The following is a 27,446-nucleotide window of genomic DNA, read 5'->3' on the forward strand; positions in this document are numbered from 1 at the left end:
CCCGCTCTCTCTCTCCCTTTGCCCGCTCTCTCGCTCGCTCTCTCTCCCATTGCTCTCTCTCTCCCCCTTTGCCCGCTCTCTCTCTCTCCCATTGCCCGCTCTCTCTCTCTCCCATTGCCCGCTCTCTCTCTCTCCCATTGCCCGCTCTCTCTCTCTCCCATTGCCCGCTCTCTCTCTCCCATTGCCCGCTCTCTCTCTCCCATTGCCCGCTCTCTCTCTCCCATTGTCCGCTCTCTCTCCCATTGTCCGCTCTCTCTCCCATTGCCCGCTCTCTCTCCCATTGCCCGCTCTCTCTCTCTCCCATTGCCCGCGCTCTCTCTCTCCCCCTTTGCCCACGCTCTCTCTCTCCCTTTGCCCGCTCTCTCTCTCTCTCCCTTTGCCCGCTCTCTCACTCTCTCCCTTTGCCCTCTCTCTCTCTCTCCCTTTGCCCTCTCTCTCTCCCTTTGCCCTCTCTCTCTCCCTTTGCCCTCTCTCTCTCCCTTTGCCCTCTCTCTCTCCCTTTGCCCTCTCTCTCTCCCTTTGCCCTCTCTCTCTCCCTTTGCCCTCTCTCTCTCCCTTTGCCCTCTCTCTCTCCCTTTGCCCTCTCTCTCTCCCTTTGCCCTCTCTCTCTCCCTTTGCCCTCTCTCTCTCCCTTTGCCCTCTCTCTCTCCCTTTGCCCTCTCTCTCTCCCTTTGCCCTCTCTCTCTCCCTTTGCCCTCCCTCTCTCTCTCCCTTTGCTCTCTCTCTCCCATTGCCCGCTCTCTCTCTCCCATTGCCCGCTCTCTCTCTCCCATTGCCCGCTCTCTCTCTCTCCCATTGCCCGCTCTCTCTCTCCCATTGCCCGCTCTCTCTCTCTCCCATTGCCCGCTCTCTCTCTCTCCCATTGCCCGCTCTCTCTCTCTCCCATTGCCCGCTCTCTCTCTCGCATTGCCCGCTCTCTCTCTCTCCCATTGCCCGCTCTCTCTCTCTCCCATTGCCCGCTCTCTCTCTCTCCCATTGCCCGCTCTCTCTCTCCCATTGCCCGCTCTCTCTCTCCCATTGCCCGCTCTCTCTCTCTCCCTTTGCCCGCTCTCTCTCTCTCCCTTTGCCCGCTCTCTCTCTCTCCCTTTGCCCGCTCTCTCTCTCTCCCTTTGCCCGCTCTCTCTCTCTCCCTTTGCCCGCTCTCTCTCTCTCCCTTTGCCCGCTCTCTCTCTCTCCCTTTGCCCGCTCTCTCTCTCCCTTTGCCCGCTCTCTCTCTCCCTTTGCCCGCTCTCTCTCTCTCCCTTTGCCCGCTCTCTCTCTCTCCCTTTGCCCGCTCTCTCTCTCCCTTTGCCCGCTCTCTCTCTCTCCCCCTTTGCCCGCTCTCTCTCTCTCTCCCCCTTTGCCCGCTCTCTCTCTCTCTCTCCCTTTGCCCGCTCTCTCTCTCTCCCATTGCCCGCTCTCTCTCTCTCCCATTGCCCGCTCTCTCTCTCTCCCATTGCCCGCTCTCTCTCTCTCCCATTGCCCGCTCTCTCTCTCTCCCATTGCCCGCTCTCTCTCTCTCCCATTGCCCGCTCTCTCTCTCTCCCTTTGCTCTCTCTCTCTCCCTTTGCTCTCTCTCTCTCTCCCTTTGCTCTCTCTCTCTCTCCCTTTGCTCTCTCTCTCTCTCCCTTTGCTCTCTCTCTCTCTCCCTTTGCTCTCTCTCTCTCTCCCTTTGCTCTCTCTCTCTCTCCCTTTGCTCTCTCTCTCTCTCCCTTTGCTCTCTCTCTCTCTCCCTTTGCTCTCTCTCTCTCTCCCTTTGCTCTCTCTCTCTCTCCCTTTGCTCTCTCTCTCTCTCCCTTTGCTCTCTCTCTCTCTCCCTTTGCTCTCTCTCTCTCTCCCTTTGCTCTCTCTCTCTCTCCCTTTGCTCTCTCTCTCTCTCCCTTTGCTCTCTCTCTCTCTCCCTTTGCTCTCTCTCTCTCTCCCTTTGCTCTCTCTCTCTCTCCCTTTGCTCTCTCTCTCTCTCCCTTTGCTCTCTCTCTCTCTCCCTTTGCTCTCTCTCTCTCTCCCTTTGCTCTCTCTCTCTCCCTTTGCTCTCTCTCTCTCTCCCTTTGCTCTCTCTCTCTCTCCCTTTGCCCGCTCTCTCTCTCCCTTTGCCCGCTCTCTCTCTCTCTCTCCCTTTGCCCGCTCTCTCTCTCTCTCTCCCCCTTTGCTCTCTCTCTCTCTCCCCCTTTGCTCTCTCTCTCTCTCCCCCTTTGCTCTCTCTCTCTCTCCCCCTTTGCTCTCTCTCTCTCCCCTTTGCTCTCTCTCTCTCTCCCCCTTTGCTCTCTCTCTCTCTCCCCCTTTGCTCTCTCTCTCTCTCTCCCCCTTTGCTCTCTCTCTCTCCCCCCCTTTGCTCTCTCTCTCTCTCCCCCCCTTTGCTCTCTCTCTCTCTCCCCCCCTTTGCTCTCTCTCTCTCTCCCCCCCTTTGCTCTCTCTCTCTCTCCCCCCCTTTGCTCTCTCTCTCTCCCCCCCTTTGCTCTCTCTCTCTCCCCCCCTTTGCTCTCTCTCTCTCCCCCCCTTTGCTCTCTCTCTCTCCCCCCCTTTGCTCTCTCTCTCTCCCCCCCTTTGCTCTCTCTCTCTCCCCCCCTTTGCTCTCTCTCTCTCCCCCCCTTTGCTCTCTCTCTCTCCCCCCCTTTGCTCTCTCTCTCTCCCCCCCTTTGCTCTCTCTCTCTCCCCCCCTTGCTCTCTCTCTCTCCCCCCTTTGCTCTCTCTCTCTCCCCCCCTTTGCTCGCTCTCTCTCTCTCCCCCCCTTTGCTCGCTCTCTCTCTCTCCCCCTTTGCTCTCTCTCTCTCCCCCTTTGCTCTCTCTCTCTCCCCCTTTGCTCTCTCTCTCTCCCCCTTTGCTCTCTCTCTCTCCCCCTTTGCTCTCTCTCTCTCCCCCTTTGCTCTCTCTCTCTCCCCCTTTGCTCTCTCTCTCTCCCCCTTTGCTCTCTCTCTCTCCCCCTTTGCTCTCTCTCTCTCCCCCTTTGCTCTCTCTCTCTCCCCCTTTGCTCTCTCTCTCTCCCCCTTTGCTCTCTCTCTCTCCCCCTTTGCTCTCTCTCTCTCCCCCTTTGCTCTCTCTCTCTCTCTCTCTCCCTTTGCTCGCGCTCTCTCTCTCTCTCCCTTTGCTCGCGCTCTCTCACCCCCCTTTGCCCGCTCTCTCTCTCTCCCCCCCTTTGCCCGCTCTCTCTCTCCCTTTGCTCTCTCCCTCCCCCTTTGCCCGCTCTCTCTCTCTCCCTTTGCTCTCTCTCTCCCATTGCCCGCTCTCTCTCTCTCTCCCATTGCCCGCTCTCTCTCTCTCTCTCTCTCTCCCTCCCTCCTCCCTCCTCTCCCTCCCTCTCCCTCCCTCTCCCTCCCTCTCCCTCCCTCTCCCTCCCTCTCCCTCCCTCTCCCTCCCTCTCCCTCCCTCACCCTCCCTCACCCTCCCTCTCCCTCCCTCTCCCTCCCTCTCCCTCCCTCTCCCTCCCTCTCCCTCCCTCTCCCTCCCTCTCCCTCCCTCTCCCTCCCTCTCCCTCCCTCACCCTCCCTCTCCCTCCCTCTCCCTCCCTCTCCCTCCCTCCCTCCCTCTCCCTCCCTCCCTCTCCCTCCCTCCCTCCCTCCCCCTCCCTCCCTCCCTCCCTCCCTCTCCCTCCCTCCCTCCCTCTCCCTCCCTCCCTCCCTCTCCCTCCCTCCCTCCCTCCCTCCCTCTCCCTCCCTCCCTCCCTCTCCCTCCCTCCCTCTCCCTCCCTCCCTCCCTCTCCCTCCCTCCCTCTCCCTCCCTCCCTCTCCCTCCCTCCCTCTCCCTCTGCCCGCTCTCTCTCTCTCTCTCTCTCTCTCCCTTTGCCCGCTCTCTCTCTCTCCCTTTGCCCGCTCTCTCTCTCTCCCTTTGCCCGCTCTCTCTCTCTCCCTTTGCCCGCTCTCTCTCTCTCCCTTTGCCCGCTCTCTCTCTCTCCCTTTGCTCTCTCTCTCTCTCTCCCTTTGCTCTCTCTCTCTCTCTCCCTTTGCTCTCTCTCTCTCTCCCTTTGCTCTCTCTCTCTCCCTTTGCCCGCTCTCTCTCTCTCCCTTTGCCCGCTCTCTCTCTCTCCCTTTGCTCTCTTTCTCTCTCCCTTTGCTCTCTCTCTCTCTCTCCCTTTGCTCTCTCTCTCTCTCTCCCTTTGCTCTCTCTCTCTCTCCCTTTGCTCTCTCTCTCTCCCTTTGCCCGCTCTCTCTCTCTCCCTTTGCTCTCTCTCTCCCTCTCTCTCTCCCTTTGCCCGCTCTCTCTCCCCCTTTGCCCGCTCTCTCTCTCTCCCCCTTTGCTCTCTCTCTCTCTCCCCCTTTGCTCTCTCTCTCTCTCCCTTTGCTCTCTCTCTCTCTCCCTTTGCTCTCTCTCTCTCTCCCTTTGCTCTCTCTCTCTCTCCCTTTGCTCTCTCTCTCTCTCCCTTTGCTCTCTCTCTCTCTCCCTTTGCTCTCTCTCTCTCTCCCTTTGCCCGCTCTCTCTCTCCCTTTGCCTGCTCTCTCTCTCTCTCTCTCTCTCTCCCTTTGCCCGCTCTCTCTCTCTCTCTCTCCCCCTTTGCTCTCTCTCTCTCCCCCCCTTTGCTCTCTCTCTCTCTCCCCCTTTGCTCTCTCTCTCTCTCCCCCTTTGCTCTCTCTCTCTCTCCCCCTTTGCTCTCTCTCTCTCTCCCCCTTTGCTCTCTCTCTCTCTCCCCCTTTGCTCTCTCTCTCTCTCCCCCTTTGCTCTCTCTCTCTCTCCCCCTTTGCTCTCTCTCTCTCCCCCCCTTTGCTCTCTCTCTCTCCCCCCCTTTGCTCTCTCTCTCTCTCCCCCCCTTTGCTCTCTCTCTCTCTCCCCCCCTTTGCTCTCTCTCTCTCTCCCCCCCTTTGCTCTCTCTCTCTCTCCCCCCCTTTGCTCTCTCTCTCTCCCCCCCTTTGCTCTCTCTCTCTCCCCCCCTTTGCTCTCTCTCTCTCCCCCCTTTGCTCTCTCTCTCTCCCCCCCTTTGCTCTCTCTCTCTCCCCCCCTTTGCTCTCTCTCTCTCCCCCCCTTTGCTCTCTCTCTCTCCCCCCCTTGCTCTCTCTCTCTCCCCCCCTTTGCTCTCTCTCTCTCCCCCCCTTTGCTCGCTCTCTCTCTCTCCCCCTTTGCTCTCTCTCTCTCCCCCTTTGCTCTCTCTCTCTCCCCCTTTGCTCTCTCTCTCTCTCTCCCTTTGCCCGCTCTCTCTCTCCCTCTGCCCGGTCTCTCTCTCTCTCCCTTTGCCCGCTCTCTCTCTTTCCCCCTTTGCCCGCTCTCTCTCTCTCTCCCCCTTTGCCCGCTCTCTCTCTCTCCCCCTTTGCCCGCTCTCTCTCTCTCTCCCCCTTTGCCCGCTCTCTCGCTCGCTCTCTCTCTCCCATTGCCCTCTCTCTCCCCCTTTGCCCGCTCTCTCTCGCTCTCTCTCCCTTTGCCCGCTCTCTCTCTCCCTTTGCCCGCTCTCTCGCTCGCTCTCTCTCTCCCATTGCTCTCTCTCTCCCCCTTTGCCCGCTCTCTCTCTCTCCCATTGCCCGCTCTCTCTCTCTCCCATTGCCCGCTCTCTCTCTCTCCCATTGCCCGCTCTCTCTCTCTCCCATTGCCCGCTCTCTCTCTCTCCCATTGCCCGCTCTCTCTCTCCCATTGCCCGCTCTCTCTCTCCCATTGCCCGCTCTCTCTCTCCCATTGCCCGCTCTCTCTCTCCCATTGCCCGCTCTCTCTCTCCCATTGTCCGCTCTCTCTCCCATTGTCCGCTCTCTCTCCCATTGCCCGCTCTCTCTCCCATTGCCCGCTCTCTCTCTCTCCCATTGCCCGCGCTCTCTCTCTCCCCCTTTGCCCGCGCTCTCTCTCTCCCTTTGCCCGCTCTCTCTCTCTCTCCCTTTGCCCGCTCTCTCACTCTCTCCCTTTGCCCTCTCTCTCTCTCTCCCTTTGCCCTCTCTCTCTCCCTTTGCCCTCTCTCTCTCCCTTTGCCCTCTCTCTCTCCCTTTGCCCTCTCTCTCTCCCTTTGCCCTCTCTCTCTCCCTTTGCCCTCTCTCTCTCCCCTTTGCCCTCTCTCTCTCCCTTTGCCCTCTCTCTCTCCCTTTGCCCTCTCTCTCTCCCTTTGCCCTCTCTCTCTCCCTTTGCCCTCTCTCTCTCTCTCCCTTTGCTCTCTCTCTCTCCCCCTTTGCTCTCTCTCTCTCTCTCCCCTTTGCTCTCTCTCTCTCTCCCCCTTTGCTCTCTCTCTCTCCCCCCCCTTTGCTCTCTCTCTCTCTCCCTTTGCTCTCTCTCTCTCTCCCTTTGCCCGCTCTCTCTCTCCCTTTGCCCGCTCTCTCTCTCTCTCTCTCTCTCCCTTTGCCCGCTCTCTCTCTCTCTCTCCCCCTTTGCTCTCTCTCTCTCTCCCCCTCCCCTTTGCTCTCTCTCTCTCTCCCCCTTTGCTCTCTCTCTCTCTCCCCCTTTGCTCTCTCTCTCTCCCCCTTTGCTCTCTCTCTCTCTCCCCCTTTGCTCTCTCTCTCTCTCCCCCTTTGCTCTCTCTCTCTCTCTCCCCCTTTGCTCTCTCTCTCTCCCCCCCCTTTGCTCTCTCTCTCTCTCCCCCCCTTTGCTCTCTCTCTCTCTCCCCCCCTTTGCTCTCTCTCTCTCTCCCCCCCTTTGCTCTCTCTCTCTCTCCCCCCCTTTGCTCTCTCTCTCTCTCCCCCCCTTTGCTCTCTCTCTCTCCCCCCCTTTGCTCTCTCTCTCTCCCCCCCTTTGCTCTCTCTCTCTCCCCCCCTTTGCTCTCTCTCTCCCCCCCTTTGCTCTCTCTCTCTCCCCCCCTTTGCTCTCTCTCTCTCCCCCCCATTGCTCTCTCTCTCTCCCCCCCTTGCTCTCTCTCTCTCCCCCCCTTTGCTCTCTCTCTCTCCCCCCCTTTGCTCGCTCTCTCTCTCTCCCCCCCTTTGCTCGCTCTCTCTCTCTCCCCCTTTGCTCTCTCTCTCTCCCCCTTTGCTCTCTCTCTCTCCCCCTTTGCTCTCTCTCTCTCCCCCTTTGCTCTCTCTCTCTCCCCCTTTGCTCTCTCTCTCTCCCCCTTTGCTCTCTCTCTCTCCCCCTTTGCTCTCTCTCTCTCCCCCTTTGCTCTCTCTCTCTCCCCCTTTGCTCTCTCTCTCTCCCCCTTTGCTCTCTCTCTCTCCCCCTTTGCTCTCTCTCTCTCCCCCTTTGCTCTCTCTCTCTCCCCCTTTGCTCTCTCTCTCTCCCCCTTTGCTCTCTCTCTCTCCCCCTTTGCTCTCTCTCTCTCCCCCTTTGCTCTCTCTCTCTCTCTCTCTCCCTTTGCCCGCTCTCTCTCACCCCCCTTTGCCCGCTCTCTCTCTCTCCCCCCCTTTGCCCGCTCTCTCTCTCCCTTTGCTCTCTCTCTCCCCCTTTGCCCGCTCTCTCTCTCTCCCTTTGCTCTCTCTCTCCCATTGCCCGCTCTCTCTCTCTCTCCCATTGCCCGCTCTCTCTCTCTCTCTCTCTCTCCCTCCCTCTCCCTCCCTCTCCCTCCCTCTCCCTCCCTCTCCCTCCCTCACCCTCCCTCTCCCTCCCTCACCCTCCCTCTCCCTCCCTCTCCCTCCCTCTCCCTCCCTCTCCCTCCCTCTCCCTCCCTCTCCCTCCTCACCCTCCCTCTCCCTCCCTCTCCCTCCCTCTCCCTCTCCCTCCCTCCCTCCCTCTCCCTCCCTCCCTCTCCCTCCCTCCCTCCCTCCCTCTCCCTCCCTCCCTCCCTCCCTCTCCCTCCCTCCCTCCCTCCCTCTCCCTCCCTCCCTCCCTCCCTCTCCCTCCCTCCCTCCCTCCCTCTCCCTCCCTCCCTCTCCCTCCCTCCCTCCCTCCCTCTCCCTCCCTCCCTCCCTCCCTCTCCCTCCCTCCCTCTCCCTCTGCCCGCTCTCTCTCTCTCTCTCTCTCCCTTTGCCCGCTCTCTCTCTCTCTCTCTCTCTCTCCCTTTGCCCGCTCTCTCTCTCTCCCTTTGCCCGCTCTCTCTCTCTCCCTTTGCCCGCTCTCTCTCTCTCCCTTTGCTCTCTTTCTCTCTCCCTTTGCTCTCTCTCTCTCTCTCCCTTTGCTCTCTCTCTCTCTCTCCCTTTGCTCTCTCTCTCTCTCCCTTTGCTCTCTCTCTCTCCCTTTGCTCTCTCTCTCTCCCTTTGCCCGCTCTCTCTCTCTCCCTTTGCTCTCTCTCTCCCTCTCTCTCTCCCTTTGCCCGCTCTCTCTCCCCCTTTGCCCGCTCTCTCTCTCTCCCCCTTTGCTCTCTCTCTCTCTCCCCCTTTGCTCTCTCTCTCTCTCCCCCTTTGCTCTCTCTCTCTCCCCTCCTTTGCTCTCTCTCCCTCCCCCCCTTTGCTCTCTCTCTCTCCCCCCCTTTGCTCTCTCTCTCTCCCCCCCTTTGCTCTCTCTCTCTCCCCCCCTTTGCTCTCTCTCTCTCCCCCCCTTTGCTCTCTCTCTCTCCCCCCCTTTGCTCTCTCTCTCTCCCCCCCTTTGCTCTCTCTCTCTCCCCCCCTTTGCTCTCTCTCTCTCCCCCCTTTGCTCTCTCTCTCCCCCCCCCTTTGCTCTCTCTCTCTCCCCCCCTTTGCTCTCTCTCTCTCCCCCCCTTTGCTCTCTCTCTCTCCCCCCCTTTGCTCTCTCTCTCTCCCCCCCATTGCTCTCTCTCTCTCCCCCCCATTGCTCTCTCTCTCTCCCCCCCTTTGCTCTCTCTCTCTCCCCCCCTTTGCTCTCTCTCTCTCCCCCCCTTTGCTCTCTCTCTCTCCCCCCCTTTGCTCTCTCTCTCTCCCCCCCTTTGCTCTCTCTCTCTCCCCCCCTTTGCTCTCTCTCTCTCCCCCCCTTTGCTCTCTCTCTCTCCCCCCCTTTGCTCTCTCTCTCTCCCCCCCTTTGCTCTCTCTCTCTCCCCCCCTTTGCTCTCTCTCTCTCCCCCCCTTTGCTCTCTCTCTCTCCCCCCCTTTGCTCTCTCTCTCTCCCCCCCTTTGCTCTCTCTCTCTCCCCCCCTTTGCTCTCTCTCTCTCCCCCCCTTTGCTCTCTCTCTCTCCCCCCCTTTGCTCTCTCTCTCTCCCCCCCTTTGCTCTCTCTCTCTCCCCCCCTTTGCTCTCTCTCTCTCCCCCCCTTTGCTCTCTCTCTCTCCCCCCCTTTGCTCTCTCTCTCTCCCCCCCTTTGCTCTCTCTCTCTCCCCCCTTTGCTCTCTCTCTCTCCCCCCCTTTGCTCTCTCTCTCTCCCCCCCTTTGCTCTCTCTCTCTCCCCCCCTTTGCTCTCTCTCTCTCCCCCCCTTTGCTCTCTCTCTCTCCCCCCCTTTGCTCTCTCTCTCTCCCCCCCTTTGCTCTCTCTCTCTCCCCCCTTTGCTCTCTCTCTCTCCCCCCCTTTGCTCTCTCTCTCTCCCCCCCTTTGCTCTCTCTCTCTCCCCCCCTTTGCTCTCTCTCTCTCCCCCCCTTTGCTCTCTCTCTCTCCCCCCCTTTGCTCTCTCTCTCTCCCCCCCTTTGCTCTCTCTCTCTCCCCCCCTTTGCTCTCTCTCTCTCCCCCCCTTTGCTCTCTCTCTCTCCCCCCCTTTGCTCTCTCTCTCTCCCCCCCTTTGCTCTCTCTCTCTCCCCCCCTTTGCTCTCTCTCTCTCCCCCCCTTTGCTCTCTCTCTCTCCCCCCCTTTGCTCTCTCTCTCTCCCCCCCTTTGCTCTCTCTCTCTCCCCCCTTTGCTCTCTCTCTCTCCCCCCCTTTGCTCTCTCTCTCTCCCCCCCTTTGCTCTCTCTCTCTCCCCCCTTTGCTCTCTCTCTCTCCCCCCCTTTGCTCTCTCTCTCTCCCCCCCTTTGCTCTCTCTCTCTCCCCCCCTTTGCTCTCTCTCTCTCCCCCCCTTTGCTCTCTCTCTCTCCCCCCCTTTGCTCTCTCTCTCTCTCCCCCCCTTTGCTCTCTCTCTCTCCCCCCCTTTGCTCTCTTTCTCTCCCCCCCTTTGCTCTCTCTCTCTCCCCCCCTTTGCTCTCTCTCTCTCCCCCCCTTTGCTCTCTCTCTCTCCCCCCCTTTGCTCTCTCTCTCTCTCCCCCCCTTTGCTCTCTCTCTCTCTCCCCCCCTTTGCTCTCTCTCTCTCCCCCCCTTTGCTCTCTCTCTCTCCCCCCTTTGCTCTCTCTCTCTCCCCCCCTTTGCTCTCTCTCTCTCCCCCCCTTTGCTCTCTCTCTCTCTCCCCCTTTGCTCTCTCTCTCTCCCCCCCTTTGCTCTCTCTCTCTCCCCCCTTTGCTCTCTCTCTCTCCCCCCCTTTGCTCTCTCTCTCTCCCCCCCTTTGCTCTCTCTCTCTCCCCCCTTTGCTCTCTCTCTCCCCCCCTTTGCTCTCTCTCTCCCCCCCTTTGCTCTCTCTCTCTCTATCCCCCTTTGCTCTCTCTCTCTCCCCCTTTGCTCTCTCTCTCTCCCCCTTTGCTCTCTCTCTCTCCCCCTTTGCTCTCTCTCTCTCCCCTTTGCTCTCTCTCTCTCTCTCCCCCTTTGCTCTCTCTCTCTCTCTCCCTTTGCTCGTTCTCTCTCTCCCTTTGCTCTCTCTCTCTCACCCCCCTTTGCCCGCTCTCTCTCTCTCCCTTTGCTCTCTCTCTCCCCCTTTGCCCGCTTTCTCACTCTCTCTCTCTCCCGTTGCCCGCTCTCTCTCTCTCTCCCGTTGCCCGCTCTCTCTCTCTCTCCCGTTGCCCGCTCTCTCTCTCTCCCGTTGCCCGCTCTCTCTCTCTCTCCCATTGCCCGCTCTCTCTCTCTCTCCCATTGCCCGCTCTCTCTCTCTCTCCCATTGCCCGCTCTCTCTCTCTCTCCCATTGCCCGCTCTCTCTCTCTCTCCCATTGCCCGCTCTCTCTCTCTCTCCCATTGCCCGCTCTCTCTCTCTCTCCCATTGCCCGCTCTCTCTCTCTCTCCCATTGCCCGCTCTCTCTCTCTCTCCCATTGCCCGCTCTCTCACTCTCTCCCATTGCCCGCTCTCTCTTTCTCCCATTGCCCGCTCTCTCTCTCTCTCCCATTGCCCGCTCTCTCCCTCCCTCTCCCTCCCTCTCCCTCCCTCTCTCTCCCTCCCTCTCCCTCCCTCTCCCTCCCTCTCCCTCCCTCTCCCTCCCTCTCCCTCCCTCTCCCTCCCTCTCCCCCCCCTCCCTCCCTCCCCCTCCCTCCCTCCCCCTCCCTCCCTCCCCCTCCCTCCCTCTCCCTCCCTCCCTCCCCCTCCCTCCCTCCCCCTCCCTCCCTCCCCCTCCCTCCCTCCCTCCCTCCCTCCCTCCCTCCCTCTCTCTCCCTTTGCTCTCTCCCTCTCTCTCCCTTTGCCCGCTCTCTCTCTCTCCCTTTGCTCTCTCTCGCTCTCTCTCTCCCGCTCTCTCCCTCTCTCCCTTTACCCTCTCTCTCTCTCTCTCCCTTTACCCTCTCTCTCTCTCCCACCCTTTGCCCTCTCTCTCTCTCCCTTTGCTCTCTCTCTCTCTCTCCCTTTGCCCTCTCTCTCTCTCTCCCTTTGCCCTGTCTCTCTCTCCCATTGCCCGCTCTCGTTCTCTCTCTCCTTTTGCTCTCTCTCTCTCCCTTTGCCCGCTCTCTCGCTCTCTCTCTCTCTCTCCCTCCCTTTGCCCACTCTCTCTCTGTCCCTTTGCCCTCTCTCTCTCTCCCTTTGCCCTCTCTCTCGCTCTCCCTTTGCCCTCTCTCTCTCCCTTTGCCGCTCTCTCTCTCTCTCCCTTTGCCGCTCTCTCTCTCTCTCTCCCTTTGCCGCTCTCTCTCTCTCTCTCCCTTTGCCGCTCTCTCTCTCTCTCTCCCTTTGCCGCTCTCTCTCTCTCTCTCCCTTTGCCGCTCTCTCTCTCTCTCTCCCTTTGCCGCTCTCTCTCTCTCTCCCCTTTGCTCTCTCTCTCCCTTTGCTCTCTCTCTCCCTTTGCTCTCTCTCTCCCTTTGCTCTCTCTCTCCCTTTGCTCTCTCTCTCCCTTTGCTCTCTCTCTCCCTTTGCTCTCTCTCTCCCTTTGCTCTCTCTCTCCCTTTGCTCTCTCTCTCCCTTTGCTCTCTCTCTCCCTTTGCTCTCTCTCTCCCTTTGCTCTCCCTCTCCCTTTGCTCTCCCTCTCCCTTTGCTCTCCCTCTCCCTTTGCTCTCTCTCTCCCTTTGCTCTCTCTCTCCCTTTGCTCTCTCTCTCCCTTTGCTCTCTCTCTCCCTTTGCTCTCCCTCTCCCTTTGCTCTCCCTCTCCCTTTGCTCTCCCTCTCCCTTTGCTCTCCCTCTCCCTTTGCTCTCCCTCTCCCTTTGCTCTCCCTCTCCCTTTGCTCTCCCTCTCCCTTTGCTCTCTCTCTCCCTTTGCACTCTCTCTCCCTTTGCACTCTCTCTCCCTTTGCTCTCTCTCTCCCTTTGCTCTCTCTCTCCCTTTGCTCTCTCTCTCCCTTTGCTCTCTCTCTCCCTTTGCTCTCTCTCTCCCTTTGCTCTCTCTCTCCTTTGCTCTCTCTCTCCCTTTGCTCTCTCTCTCCCTTTGCTCTCTCTCTCCCTTTGCTCTCTCTCTCCCTTTGCTCTCTCTCTCCCTTTGCTCTCTCTCTCCCTTTGCGCGCTCTCTCCCTTTGCGCTCTCTCTCCCTTTGCGCTCTCTCTCCCTTTGCGCTCTCTCTCCCTTTGCGCTCTCTCTCCCTTTGCGCTCTCTCTCCCTTTGCGCTCTCTCTCCCTTTGCGCTCTCTCTCCCTTTGCGCTCTCTCTCCCTTTGCGCTCTCTCTCCCTTTGCGCTCTCTCTCCCTTTGCTCTCTCTCTCCCTTTGCTCTCTCTCTCCCTTTGCACTCTCTCTCCTTTGCTCTCTCTCTCCCTTTGCTCTCTCTCTCCCTTTGCTCTCTCTCTCCCTTTGCTCTCTCTCTCCCTTTGCTCTCTCTCTCCCTTTGCTCTCTCTCTCCCTTTGCTCTCTCTCTCTCCCTTTGCTCTCTCTCTCCCTTTGCTCTCTCTCTCCCTTTGCTCTCGCTCTCCCTTTGCCCTCTCTCTCCCTTTGCCCTCTCTCTCCCTTTGCCCTCTCTCTCCCTTTGCCCTCTCTCTCCCTTTGCCCTCTCTCTCCCTTTGCCCTCTCTCTCCCTTTGCCCTCTCTCTCCCTTTGCCCTCTCTCTCCCTTTGCCCTCTCTCTCCCTTTGCCCTCTCTCTCCCTTTGCCCTCTCTCTCCCTTTGCCCTCTCTCTCCCTTTGCCCTCTCTCTCCCTTTGCCCTCTCTCTCCCTTTGCCCTCTCTCTCCCTTTGCCCTCTCTCTCCCTTTGCCCTCTCTCTCCCTTTGCCCTCTCTCTCCCTTTGCCCTCTCTCTCCCTTTGCCCTCTCTCTCCCTTTGCCCTCTCTCTCCCTTTGCCCTCTCTCTCCCTTTGCCCTCTCTCTCCCTTTGCCCTCTCTCTCCCTTTGCCCTCTCTCTCCCTTTGCCCTCTCTCTCCCTTTGCCCTCTCTCTCCCTTTGCCCTCTCTCTCCCTTTGCCCTCTCTCTCCCTTTGCCCTCTCTCTCCCTTTGCCCTCTCTCTCCCTTTGCCCTCTCTCTCCCTTTGCCCTCTCTCTCCCTTTGCCCTCTCTCTCCCTTTGCCCTCTCTCTCCCTTTGCCCTCTCTCTCCCTTTGCCCTCTCTCTCCCTTTGCCCTCTCTCTCCCTTTGCCCTCTCTCTCCCTTTGCCCTCTCTCTCCCTTTGCCCTCTCTCTCCCTTTGCCCTCTCTCTCCCTTTGCCCTCTCTCTCCCTTTGCCCTCTCTCTCCCTTTGCCCTCTCTCTCCCTTTGCCCTCTCTCTCCCTTTGCCCTCTCTCTCCCTTTGCCCTCTCTCTCCCTTTGCCCTCTCTCTCCCTTTGCCCTCTCTCTCCCTTTGCCCTCTCTCTCCCTTTGCCCTCTCTCTCCCTTTGCCCTCTCTCTCCCTTTGCCCTCTCTCTCCCTTTGCCCTCTCTCTCCCTTTGCCCTCTCTCTCCCTTTGCCCTCTCTCTCCCTTTGCCCTCTCTCTCCCTTTGCCCTCTCTCTCCCTTTGCCCTCTCTCTCCCTTTGCCCTCTCTCTCCCTTTGCCCTCTCTCTCCCTTTGCCCTCTCTCTCCCTTTGCCCTCTCTCTCCCTTTGCCCTCTCTCTCCCTTTGCCCTCTCTCTCCCTTTGCCCTCTCTCTCCCTTTGCCCTCTCTCTCCCTTTGCCCTCTCTCTCCCTTTGCCCTCTCTCTCCCTTTGCCCTCTCTCTCCCTTTGCCCTCTCTCTCCCTTTGCCCTCTCTCTCCCTTTGCCCTCTCTCTCCCTTTGCCCTCTCTCTCCCTTTGCCCTCTCTCTCCCTTTGCCCTCTCTCTCCCTTTGCCCTCTCTCTCCCTTTGCCCTCTCTCTCCCTTTGCCCTCTCTCTCCCTTTGCCCTCTCTCTCCCTTTGCCCTCTCTCTCCCTTTGCCCTCTCTCTCCCTTTGCCCTCTCTCTCCCTTTGCCCTCTCTCTCCCTTTGCCCTCTCTCTCCTTTGCCCTCTCTCTCCCTTTGCCCTCTCTCTCCCTTTGCCCTCTCTCTCCCTTTGCCCTCTCTCTCCCTTTGCCCTCTCTCTCCCTTTGCCCTCTCTCTCCCTTTGCCCTCTCTCTCCCTTTGCCCTCTCTCTCCCTTTGCCCTCTCTCTCCCTTTGCCCTCTCTCTCCCTTTGCCCTCTCTCTCCCTTTGCCCTCTCTCTCCCTTTGCCCTCTCTCTCCCTTTGCCCTCTCTCTCCCTTTGCCCTCTCTCTCCCTTTGCCCTCTCTCTCCCTTTGCCCTCTCTCTCCCTTTGCCCTCTCTCTCCCTTTGCCCTCTCTCTCCCTTTGCCCTCTCTCTCCCTTTGCCCTCTCCCTCCCTTTGCCCTCTCCCTCCTTTGCCCTCTCCCTCCCTTTGCCCTCTCCCTCCCTTTGCCCTCTCCCTCCCTTTGCCCTCTCCCTCCCTTTGCCCTCTCCCTCCCTTTGCCCTCTCCCTCCCTTTGCCCTCTCCCTCCCTTTGCCCTCTCCCTCCCTTTGCCCTCTCCCTCCCTTTGCCCTCTCCCTCCCTTTGCCCTCTCCCTCCCTTTGCCCTCTCCCTCCCTTTGCCCTCTCCCTCCCTTTGCCCTCTCCCTCCCTTTGCCCTCTCCCTCCCTTTGCCCTCTCCCTCCCTTTGCCCTCTCCCTCCCTTTGCCCTCTCCCTCCCTTTGCCCTCTCCCTCCCTTTGCCCTCTCCCTCCCTTTGCCCTCTCCCTCCCTTTGCCCTCTCCCTCCCTTTGCCCTCTCCCTCCCTTTGCCCTCTCCCTCCCTTTGCCCTCTCCCTCCCTTTGCCCTCTCCCTCCCTTTGCCCTCTCCCTCCCTTTGCCCTCTCCCTCCCTTTGCCCTCTCCCTCCCTTTGCCCTCTCCCTCCCTTTGCCCTCTCCCTCCCTTTGCCCTCTCCCTCCCTTTGCCCTCTCCCTCCCTTTGCCCTCTCCCTCCCTTTGCCCTCTCCCTCCCTTTGCCCTCTCCCTCCCTTTGCCCTCTCCCTCCCTTTGCCCTCTCCCTCCCTTTGCCCTCTCCCTCCCTTTGCCCTCTCCCTCCCTTTGCCCTCTCCCTCCCTTTGCCCTCTCCCTCCCTTTGCCCTCTCCCTCCCTTTGCCCTCTCCCTCCCTTTGCCCTCTCCCTCCCTTTGCCCTCTCCCTCCCTTTGCCCTCTCCCTCCCTTTGCCCTCTCCCTCCCTTTGCCCTCTCCCTCCCTTTGCCCTCTCCCTCCCTTTGCCCTCTCCCTCCCTTTGCCCTCTCCCTCCCTTTGCCCTCTCCCTCCCTTTGCCCTCTCCCTCCCTTTGCCCTCTCCCTCCCTTTGCCCTCTCCCTCCCTTTGCCCTCTCCCTCCCTTTGCCCTCTCCCTCCCTTTGCCCTCTCCCTCCCTTTGCCCTCTCCCTCCCTTTGCCCTCTCCCTCCCTTTGCCCTCTCCCTCCCTTTGCCCTCTCCCTCCCTTTGCCCTCTCCCTCCCTTTGCCCTCTCCCTCCCTTTGCCCTCTCCCTCCCTTTGCCCTCTCCCTCCCTTTGCCCTCTCCCTCCCTTTGCCCTCTCCCTCCCTTTGCCCTCTCCCTCCCTTTGCCCTCTCCTCCCTTTCCCCTCCCTTTGCCCTCTCCCTCCCTTTGCCCTCTCCCTCCCTTTGCCCTCTCCCTCCCTTTGCCCTCTCCCTCCCTTTGCCCTCTCCCTCCCTTTGCCCTCTCCCTCCCTTTGCCCTCTCCCTCCCTTTGCCCTCTCCCTCCCTTTGCCCTCTCCCTCCCTTTGCCCTCTCCCTCCCTTTGCCCTCTCCCTCCCTTTGCCCTCTCCCTCCCTTTGCCCTCTCCCTCCCTTTGCCCTCTCCCTCCCTTTGCCCTCTCCCTCCCTTTGCCCTCTCCCTCCCTTTGCCCTCTCCCTCCCTTTGCCCTCTCCCTCCCTTTGCCCTCTCCCTCCCTTTGCCCTCTCCCTCCCTTTGCCCTCTCCCTCCCTTTGCCCTCTCCCTCCCTTTGCCCTCTCCCTCCCTTTGCCCTCTCCCTCCCTTTGCCCTCTCCCTCCCTTTGCCCTCTCCCTCCCTTTGCCCTCTCCCTCCCTTTGCCCTCTCCCTCCCTTTGCCCTCTCCCTCCCTTTGCCCTCTCCCTCCCTTTGCCCTCTCCCTCCCTTTGCCCTCTCCCTCCCTTTGCCCTCTCCCTCCCTTTGCCCTCTCCCTCCCTTTGCCCTCTCCCTCCCTTTGCCCTCTCCCTCCCTTTGCCCTCTCCCTCCCTTTGCCCTCTCCCTCCCTTTGCCCTCTCCCTCCCTTTGCCCTCTCCTCCCTCCCTTTGCCCTCTCCCTCCCTTTCCCTCTCTCCCTCCCTTTGCCCTCTCTCTCCCTCCCTTTGCCCTCTCTCTCCCTCCCTTTGCCCTCTCTCTCCCTCCCTTTGCCCTCTCTCTCCCTCCCTTTGCCCTCTCTCTCCCTCCCTTTGCCCTCTCTCTCCCTCCCTTTGCCCTCTCTCTCCCTCCCTTTGCCCTCTCTCTCCCTCCCTTTGCCCTCTCTCTCCCTCCCTTTGCCCTCTCTCTCCCTCCCTTTGCCCTCTCTCTCCCTCCCTTTGCCCTCTCTCTCCCTCCCTTTGCCCTCTCTCTCCCTCCCTTTGCCCTCTCTCTCCCTCCCTTTGCCCTCTCTCTCCCTCCCTTTGCCCTCTCTCTCCCTCCCTTTGCCTCTCTCTCCCTCCCTTTGCCCTCTCTCTCCCTCCCTTTGCCCTCTCTCTCCCTCCCTTTGCCCTCTCTCTCCCTCCCTTTGCCCTCTCTCTCCCTCCCTTTGCCCTCTCTCTCCCTCCCTTTGCCCTCTCTCTCCCTCCCTTTGCCCTCTCTCTCCCTCCCTTTGCCCTCTCTCTCCCTCCCTTTGCCCTCTCTCTCCCTCCCTTTGCCCTCTCTCTCCCTCCCTTTGCCCTCTCTCTCCCTCCCTTTGCCCTCTCTCTCCCTCCCTTTGCCCTCTCTCTCCCTCCCTTTGCCCTCTCTCTCCCTCCCTTTGCCCTCTCTCTCCCTCCCTTTGCCCTCTCTCTCCCTCCCTTTGCCCTCTCTCTCCCTCCCTTTGCCCTCTCTCTCCCTCCCTTTGCCCTCTCTCTCCCTCCCTTTGCCCTCTCTCTCCCTCCCTTTGCCCTCTCTCTCCCTCCCTTTGCCCTCTCTCTCCCTCCCTTTGCCCTCTCTCTCCCTCCCTTTGCCCTCTCTCTCCCTCCCTTTGCCCTCTCTCTCCCTCCCTTTGCCCTCTCTCTCCCTCCCTTTGCCCTCTCTCTCCCTCCCTTTGCCCTCTCTCTCCCTCCCTTTGCCCTCTCTCTCCCTCCCTTTGCCCTCTCTCTCCCTCCCTTTGCCCTCTCTCTCCCTCCCTTTGCCCTCTCTCTCCCTCCCTTTGCCCTCTCTCTCCCTCCCTTTGCCCTCTCTCTCCCTCCCTTTGCCCTCTCTCTCCCTCCCTTTGCCCTCTCTCTCCCTCCCTTTGCCCTCTCTCTCCCTCCCTTTGCCCTCTCTCTCCCTCCCTTTGCCCTCTCTCTCCCTCCCTTTGCCCTCTCTCTCCCTCCCTTTGCCCTCTCTCTCCCTCCCTTTGCCCTCTCTCTCCCTCCCTTTGCCCTCTCTCTCCCTCCCTTTGCCCTCTCTCTCCCTCCCTTTGCCCTCTCTCTCCCTCCCTTTGCCCTCTCTCTCCCTCCCTTTGCCCTCTCTCTCCCTCCCTTTGCCCTCTCTCTCCCTCCCTTTGCCCTCTCTCTCCCTCCCTTTGCCCTCTCTCTCCCTCCCTTTGCCCTCTCTCTCCCTCCCTTTGCCCTCTCTCTCCCTCCCTTTGCCCTCTCTCTCCCTCCCTTTGCCCTCTCTCTCCCTCCCTTTGCCCTCTCTCTCCCTCCCTTTGCCCTCTCTCTCCCTCCCTTTGCCCTCTCTCTCCCTCCCTTTGCCCTCTCTCTCCCTCCCTTTGCCCTCTCTCTCCCTCCCTTTGCCCTCTCTCTCCCTCCCTTTGCCCTCTCTCTCCCTCCCTTTGCCCTCTCTCTCCCTCCCTTTGCCCTCTCTCTCCCTCCCTTTGCCCTCTCTCTCCCTCCCTTTGCCCTCTCTCTCCCTCCCTTTGCCCTCTCTCTCCCTCCCTTTGCCCTCTCTCTCCCTCCCTTTGCCCTCTCTCTCCCTCCCTTTGCCCTCTCTCTCCCTCCCTTTGCCCTCTCTCTCCCTCCCTTTGCCCTCTCTCTCCCTCCCTTTGCCCTCTCTCTCCCTCCCTTTGCCCTCTCTCTCCCTCCCTTTGCCCTCTCTCTCCCTCCCTTTGCCCTCTCTCTCCCTCCCTTTGCCCTCTCTCTCCCTCCCTTTGCCCTCTCTCTCCCTCCCTTTGCCCTCTCTCTCCCTCCCTTTGCCCTCTCTCTCCCTCCCTTTGCCCTCTCTCTCCCTCCCTTTGCCCTCTCTCTCCCTCCCTTTGCCCTCTCTCTCCCTCCCTTTGCCCTCTCTCTCCCTCCCTTTGCCCTCTCTCTCCCTCCCTTTGCCCTCCCTCTCCCTCCCTTTGCCCTCCCTCTCCCTCCCTTTGCCCTCTCCCTCTCCCTCCCTTTGCCCTCTCCCTCTCCCTTTGCCCACTCTCTCTCTCACTCTCTCTCTCTCTCTCTCTCTCCCTTTGCTCTCTCTCACTCTCCCTTTGCCCGCTCTCTCTCTCTCCCTTTGCTCTCTCTCTCTCTCTCACTCTCCCTTTGCCCGCTCTCTCTCTCCCTTTGCTCTCTCTCTCTCTCTCCCTTTGCCCGCTCTCACTCTCTCTCTCCCTTTGCCCGCTCTCTCTCTCTCTCTCTCCCTTTGCCCGCTCTCTCTCTCTCCCTTTGCCCGCGCTCTCTCTCTCTCTCTCTCCCTTTGCTCTCTCTCTATGTCTCCCTTTGCCCTCTCTCGCTCTCTCCCTTTGCTCTCTCTCTCTCTCCCTTTGCCCGCTCTCTCTCTCTCTCTCTCTCCCTCTCCCTTTGCCGCTCTCTCATAGGTTTCTGACAATGTAACTTTCCTGATTCCGATTGGAGCACACTCACTTCCGAGTCTGAAGCTGGTGGATTCAATTCCCACCCCAATGGGTTGAGCTCCCACTCAACAACAGTTTCTTCCCTGCTGCCACCAGCTGTTTGAACGGACCTACCATATATTTAGCTGATCTTTCTCCACACCCTAACTATGACTGGAACACTATATTCTGCACCCTCTCCTTTCCTTCTCCCTTATGTATTCTATGAATGGTATGTTTTGTCTGTATAGCGCACAAGAAACAATTCTTTTCATTGTATCCCAGTGACATTAATAAATCAAATCAAATAACTCCAATTTGAGCAAAAGGTCTGTCTGACACTCCATTATGGTACTGGGGGAAGACCTACTTCCTTGGCGGTGTTATCTTTTAGATGACAAGTTAAAGGCTCTGTTTGCCAGAGCAGGGAGGTTATGATGGAGCTGTATAAAACACTCAGGCCACAGCAAGATTACTGTGTGCAGATCTGTTCACCCTGCTATAAGAAGGATGTGATTGCACTAGTCAGAATGCTGAGGAGATTCACTCGGGTGTTGCCTGGACTGGAGCATTTCAGCTATGAAGAGAGGCTGGTTAGGCTATGGTTGGTTTCCTTAGTAAGAGTTTTAACAACATCAGGTTAAAGTCCAACAGGTTTATTTGGTAGCAAATACCATTAGCTTTCGGAGCGCTGCTCCTTCGTCAGATGGAGTGGAAATGTACTCTCAAACAGGGCACAGAGACACAAAATCAAGTTACAGAATACTGATTAGAATGCGAATCCCTACAGCCAGCCAGGTCTTAAAGATACAGACAATGTGGGTGGAGGGAGCATTAAGCACAGGTTAAAGAGATGTGTATTGTCTCCAGACAGGACAGCCTGCAAATCCAGGCGGCAAGCTGTGGGGGTTACTGATAATGTGACATAAATCCAACATCCCGGTTTAGGCCGTCCTCATGTGTGCGGAACTTGGCTATCAGTTTCTGCTCAGCGACTCTGCGCTGTCGTGAAGGCCGCCTTGGAGAACGCTTACCTGAAGATCCGAGGCTGAATGCCCGTGACTGGGGCTGTCCTGTCTGGAGACAATACACATCTCTTTAACCTGTGCTTAATGCTCCCTCCACCCACATTGCCTGTATCTTTAAGACCTGGCTGGCTGTAGGGATTCGCATTCTAATCAGTATTCTGTAACTTGATTTTGTGTCTCTGTGCCCTGTTTGAGAGCACATTTCCACTCCATCTGGCGAAGGAGCAGTGCTCCGAAAGCTAATGGTATTTGCTACCAAATAAACCTGTTGGACTTTAACCTGGTGTTGTTAAAACTCTTACTGTGTTCACCCCAGTCCAACGCCGGCATCTCCACATCATGGTTTCCTTAGAGCAGAGAAGGCTGAGTGAGGACCTGACTGAGGTGTATAAAATTTGAGGGGATGTAGATGGGGAGAAACGTTTCCCTGTACAAAGAACAATACAGCACAGGAACAGGCCCTTCGGCCCTCCAAGCCCGCGCCGCTCCCCGGTCCAGGATTGAATCCTGAATCCAGGATCCCCGCCCAATTTTCCAGCCTATCTACATACCAATATCCTGTAGTAGAGGGGTCAATAACCAGGGGGCGTAGATTCAAGATAAGGGGCAGGAGGTTGAGAGGGGATTTGAGGAAAAACTTACCCAGAGGCTGGTGGGAATCTGGAACTCACTCCCCGAAAGGAAACTCTCACAACCTTCTTGCATTTAGATGAGCACTTGAAAAGCCATAGCATATAAGGCTATGGACCAAATGCTGCTGGAAAATGGGATTAGAATAGATAGGTGTTTGATGGCTTAGCGCAGACACAATGAGCCGAAGGGCCTCTTTCTGTGCTGTAAAACTCTGTGACTGTAAATAGAATCCTGTGGCATTCTTCCCAGTTCCTGTCTTGTCCTCCCTTCAACACCACTGAAACAGATTATCCACCATACATCAAATTGCTGTTTGTGGGGAACAGTCATACACAAAGTGACTTGCTCATTATAATTGTGAAGACAGTCAAAAAGTTCTTCAGTGGCTGTAAATTGCTTTGTGATATTCTGAGGTCATGAGAATTATTACATAAATGCAAGTCTTTTCCTAACCTTTAGGCACTGTATACTGAACAGAGAATGAGCTCAGTTCGGGGGAGGGGGAGCAGTGAAGGTGTTCTCTCTGTCACGTTTAGGTGTCCTTTTTCCCAGAGCGGTTGGCAAACATTACCAGTTATTCAGGACTCTGGCTCTTTAATTTTTAAAAAAGTACTCCAGAGTGCAGTCAGGATCTTTGGACTTTATCCTCATATCAAGTCTCAGAAATATTAGTAGGAAAAAGATCCTGATCAAAACTTTTCCCATTTTAGAAGTATTGGTCCATAATGGCTCACCACTGTCTTCTGGAGGAGATTTGGTGATGGACAGTGGATACTGGCCTTGCCAGTGGCACTCGCATTCAGTGAATAGATTTTTACAAAAAGATGCTGAGTGCTTGGCGTTCAGTGTAGAAGCATGTTGAATAGTTTCACTTTCTGCTCTGCAATGTATGATCACTTTAAAATAACCACACACCATGCATTTCCCCTTATTATCCTATCTTTAATGTTGGACTAGTCCACCTGATAAGATTCCTGTTGATTTCCCCTTGTACTTGCTGACTGTGGCTAATAAACAGTCTTGACAGATGCAAATGTGCTAATTGCAAGCAGTTTGGTTGATTTTTTTTGTTTGTCTTTTGCATGATCTGGTCATTCTGTTTCGTATTGCTTCAAAAACATATAGTGAAAGTTTTAAGAAAATACTTGACTTATCAAAATACCCGAGCCTTCAAATTTACGATTTCTTTTGGCATGCAGTGATAGTGAACAGGAAATAGGTCACTTTTCACCAACAGAGTCCCAGGACAGCATTGAGATGAATAAATCTTGTTGGTAAATATCAGTTCAGAGGGGAATGGTAGAATACGATTTGCCTTTGCTTTGAATCATGCCATTGGATTATTGATGTGCACGTAAGCAAACGGAGGCACAGTGGTTAGTAGGGACCTGGGTTCAATTCCGGCCTTGGGTCATTGTCTGTGTGGAGTTTGCACATTCTCCCTGTGTCCGCGTGGGTTTCCTCCGGGTGCTCCGGTTTCCTGCCACAGTCCAAAGATGTGCGGGTTAGGTCGATTGGCTGTGCTAAAATTGACCTTAGTGTCAGGGAATTAGCAGGGTAAATATGTGGGGTTACAAGAATAGGGCCTGGGTGGGATTATGGTCGGTGCAGACTCGATGGGTCAAATGGCCCCCTTCTGCACTGTAAAGATTCTATAAAACCTCACACTCTCATCTGAAGGATCTCCAACAATCCTGCTCTTCCTCAGCAGTGGGCAAGTCATCCTCATCTGGTTCAAGAGGAGTGGGTTTGAGTATATGTCTCTTTTGTTCGTTCCAGGGATGTGGGCATCGCTGTCTCTTGCACAACATTTATTGGACATCCTTAACTATTGAGAAGGTGGTGGTGAGCTGCCGCCTTGAACTGCAGTTCATGAGATGTAGGAACATCTCATGCTGTTAGAGTGTGTGTTTCAGAATTTTGATCAGCGAAAGTGATGGAATGATGTAGCTCCAAGTCAGGGTGGTGTGCAACTTGGAGGTTAAATTGGCAGTGTTCACGTACCTGATGCCTTTATTCTTCCAGTGGGTAGAGGTCACAGGTTTGAAAAGTGCTGTTGAAGGAGCCTCGTCGCGTTGCTGTAGTGCATCTTGTTTATGGTGCACACTGCTGCCATGGTGAACCAGTGGTAGAGGGAGTGAATATTTAAGGTGATGGATAGGTACCCATCAAATGGGCTTCTTTGTCCTGGATATTGTTGAGCTTCTTGAGTGGTGTTGTTGGGGAGTATTCCATCACTTGTGTCTTGTAAATGGTGGACAGACTTCAAGGCATCGACAAAGCGTTTGTGGCTGTATGACATTAATAGAGGTCACCTGGCTGCTTATCACTTTGGATGAAAGCCGAACTCTGGAAATGTATTTTTAGTCTTTGCAGATAAACTAGTGCGTGCTTGTACCATGGGCTAACCTTGCAAGCAATATCTTGTACTGGATTGCCTTGACTTCACTCAGCTAATCTACACTCCAAGTGTGAAATGGAATCCACTGAGAGAATTGTTAGTTTCCTTGTACTTGCTGACTGCGGCTAATAAACACGCACTCTAACAGCAGGGTGGGTGTTCCTATATCTCATGAATTGCAGTTCAAGGCGGCAACTCACCACCACCTTCTCAAGAGTAGTTAAGGATGTCCAATAAATGTTGTGCAAGAGACAGCGATGCCCACATCCCTGGAATGAACAAAAGAGACATATACTCCAAGTGTGAAATGGAATCCACTGAGAGAATTGTTAGTTTCCTTGAGCTTTATGCTTTGAGATTTGTTGTCTACCACTGGAACTACTCAATTCTGACTTGTGAAAATCTCAGCATGGCCTTTGGCATCAAACCTGAATGTCAGTTCAGAGATTTATGAGTCATTCCTGTTACACATATGATAAACCTTTTCTAGCTATTTGCATCATCTACAGTTGGAGTTAAATTGAAGAAATAGATTTGATTTATTATTGTCACATGTATTGGGATACAGTGAAGAGTATTGTTTCTTGCGTGCTATACGGACAAAACATACTGTTCGTAAAGTACGTCGGGAAGAAGAAAAGGAGAGGGTGCAGAATTGCAGTTACAGATAGGGTGAAGAGAAAGAACAGCTTAATATATGACAGGTCCATTCAAAAGTCTGATGGCAGCAGAGAAGAAGCTGTTCTTGAGTCTGTTGGTACATGTTTTCAGACTTTTGTATCTTTTTCCCGATGGAAGAAGATGGGAGACAGTACGTCCGGGGTGCGTGGGGTCCTTAATTATGCTGGCTGCTTTCCCAAGGCAGCGGGAAGTGTAGATGGAATCAGTGGATGGGAGGCTGATTTGCGTGATGGACTCGCAACCCTTTGTAGTTTCTTGTGGTCTTGGTCAGAGCAGGAACCACACCAGGCTGTAATACATCGGAAAGGATGCTTGGACAGCTGCCGTGGCTTAATGGTCTTCCCATCTCTGGAAGCCAAGACTAATTCTCATCCAGGCAAGAGATGGGCACAATATCACGGTGAAAGAAGGCAGAAATGAATTTATGCATAGCCAATATTTCTGCATAGATATGAGCTTTTAACATGGGTTAGAAGGCTCTGTTCAGAGACCTTAGGCTGTGATCAGAGTGGAAAATGGAAGTCTCTGTTGCAGTTAGTAAGACAGGCCACTGAGTTTGAGATCACAGTGCAGAAGGAGGCCATTCAGCCCATCAAATCTGCTTTGACAACAATCCCACCCAGGTCCTATTTCTGTAACCCCACATATTTACCCTGCTACTCCCCTGATACTAGGGTCAATTTAGCATGGCCAATCAACCTAACCCGCACATCTTTGGACTGTGGGAGGAAGCCGGAGCACCCGGAGAAAAATCACACAGACACAGGGAGAACGTGCAAACTCCAGATAGACAGTGACCCAAGGCCGGAATTGAACCCGGGTCCCTGGAGCTATGAGGCAGCAGTGCTAACCACTGTGCCACCGTGCCGCCCCCGTGAGATGATTGAGAAGAATGGAGGGAGCTTTACTGAATCTGTCCTGTTTCATAGGGGTGACAAAAGTGAGTGTATTCCACTCTCCAGTATCCTTCAACTTGGGGGAGGGGGGGGTGGGGTTACTCAAAACTCCACAAAAAGAAAATGTTTTACCCCTCTGCTCCCTGGTGTAATTGAGATCTTGCTAGTATTGAATAAATCTGATGCTTGTGCCAGTATTTCAATTGTTATATTCTGTTTTCCAGGTTAATGGTTTGTCAGCTGCAAATACCAGGCCAAAGATGACGAAGTTGGGGTTCCTGCGGCTGTCCTATGAGAAGCAGGACACCCTGCTGAAGCTGCTCATTCTGTCCATGGCAGCTGTGCTCTGTAAGTTTCAAATGGAGCTTAGCTTATTATATCGTAAGGATAAAAGCACAACTTGTACCCCAGACAGTTTAGTATCAATCCCTGTCACATCATCTCATCAATCCTTGTCACACCATCTCATCAATCTCTGTCACATCATCCAAAGATGTGCGGGTTAGGTTGATTGGCCATGCTAAAATTGCCCCTTAGTGTCCTGGGATGTGTAAATTAGAGGGATTAGCGGGTAAAATATGTAGGGATATGAGGGTAGGGCCTGGGTGGGATTGTGGTCGGTGCAGACTCGATGGGCAGATGGCCTCTTTCTGTACTGTAGGGTTTCTATGATCTCATCAATCCTTGTCACATCATCTCATTAATCCCTGTCGCACCATCTCGTCAATCCCTGTCGCACCATCTCGTCAATCCCTGTCGCACCATCTCGTCAATCCCTGTCGCACCATCTCGTCAATCCCTGTCGCACCATCTCGTCAATCCCTGTCGCACCATCTCGTCAATCCCTGTCGCACCATCTCGTCAATCCCTGTCGCACCATCTCGTCAATCCCTGTCGCACCATCTCGTCAATCCCTGTCGCACCATCTCGTCAATCCCTGTCGCACCATCTCGTCAATCCCTGTCGCACCATCTCGTCAATCCCTGTCGCACCATCTCGTCAATCCCTGTCGCACCATCTCGTCAATCCCTGTCGCACCATCTCGTCAATCCCTGTCGCACCATCTCGTCAATCCCTGTCGCACCATCTCGTCAATCCCTGTCGCACCATCTCGTCAATCCCTGTCGCACCATCTCGTCAATCCCTGTCGCACCATCTCGTCAATCCCTGTCGCACCATCTCGTCAATCCCTGTCGCACCATCTCGTCAATCCCTGTCGCACCATCTCGTCAATCCCTGTCGCACCATCTCGTCAATCCCTGTCGCACCATCTCGTCAATCCCTGTCGCACCATCTCGTCAATCCCTGTCGCACCATCTCGTCAATCCCTGTCGCACCATCTCGTCAATCCCTGTCGCACCATCTCGTCAATCCCTGTCGCACCATCTCTACTGTCTTTCATTCCTCAGAACTAGAAACTGAAAAATGTGGAAACCATTGTCGATTGTTGTAAAAACGCATCTGGTTCACTAATATACTTTTGAGGCAGGAAATCTGCCATCCTGACCTGCTCTGGCCTGCATGTGACTCCAAGTTCTCTGCAATGTGGTTGACTCTTAACTGCCCCCTCAAGGGCAATTAGGGATGGGCAATAAATGCTGGCCAGTCAGTGACACCTACATCCCATAAAATAATTTTTTAAAAACCAGCAGAGCAGCCAGAGATATCTTATTAAATAGTCAATTTGAACTGTTTTCTCGGGTCATATATTGCTATTCCATCTGTGCCGAGTGTCTGTATCTGTTAAAGGAGTGGGTGTGTGCTATAAACTTAAGCTATATTAAGTTGAGAATGGAGGCAATGCATCTTCTATTCATTCCTTTTCCTTCAGTTTCCTCCATTTTTGCTCCCAATCTATCCGGCTTTGGGCTAGGCTGTCACGTTTTTACCCACTGAAAGCCTGAATGCATGTAGATTGTTGCTGATGCTTGGCGCTCAATCTCGCGTTGCTTGATGTGGTGATCTCGGTGTTGGAGTGGGGTGGGCACAGTCGGAAGTCTCACAACACCAGGTTAAAGTCCAACAGGTCTATTTGGAATCACGAGCTTTCGGAGCGCTGCTCCTTCCAGCAGAAGGAGGCCATTCGGCCCATCAAATCTGCACTGACAACAATCCCACCCAGGTCCTATTCCCGTAACTGGATTTTAACCTGGTGTTGTGAGACTTCCTACGTCGCATTACTTAGATTGTGGCATCCTCTGAGCTTCTGCTCGAAATCTACAACCATTTAACTAAACACAATCCAAAAACATTAAAAGACCAGGTCCGGGCTGCAGTTCAGAAAGACTATTACTTGAAGCTATCAGGCCCAGCCCACCAATACCACAGCTGATATGACGGACAGGAGGAATTTTTACAGCAATTTAAACTGGTGACTGATTATCAGAAGCCAGAGATGACGTTGTTTCACAAAAGCGGTTAACTTCAATCTCGGATCTGTGTTATATATTTGAATATTCATGTTGAGATTAGTGTTAAGAGTATTAAAGCAGTGAACAGGATTTAATTGTTATACAAATTTTGTGCTTTGTTCCACAGCATTTTCCACCAGATTGTTCTCTGTATTGAGGTTTGAGAGTGTGATCCATGAGTTTGATCCGTAAGTACTGCTACAAAGTCCTTTTGCTTTATTTTAATATCCCAAAATAAACCAAACTTTGGGAGCTTTCAGTTAATGCGCTTTTGAGGT

At 55.8% G+C, this 27,446-nt stretch overlaps 1 protein-coding gene across 1 annotated transcript in view; it reads left to right on the forward strand.

Moving 5' to 3' along the window:
• stt3a (STT3 oligosaccharyltransferase complex catalytic subunit A) overlaps positions 1-27,446 on the forward strand; it is a 73,486-nt gene that overhangs the window by 2,172 nt on the left and 43,868 nt on the right. The window contains exons 2-3 of the mRNA XM_078198854.1: positions 24,982-25,105; positions 27,296-27,356. Coding sequence (XP_078054980.1) covers positions 25,018-25,105; positions 27,296-27,356 — 149 coding nt within the window. The 5' untranslated portion in view covers positions 24,982-25,017. The remainder of the gene's footprint in view (positions 1-24,981; positions 25,106-27,295; positions 27,357-27,446) is intronic.

Source organism: Mustelus asterias, chromosome 27 (assembly GCF_964213995.1).
Source record: "Mustelus asterias chromosome 27, sMusAst1.hap1.1, whole genome shotgun sequence".
Classification (NCBI taxonomy): Eukaryota; Metazoa; Chordata; class Chondrichthyes; order Carcharhiniformes; family Triakidae; genus Mustelus; species Mustelus asterias.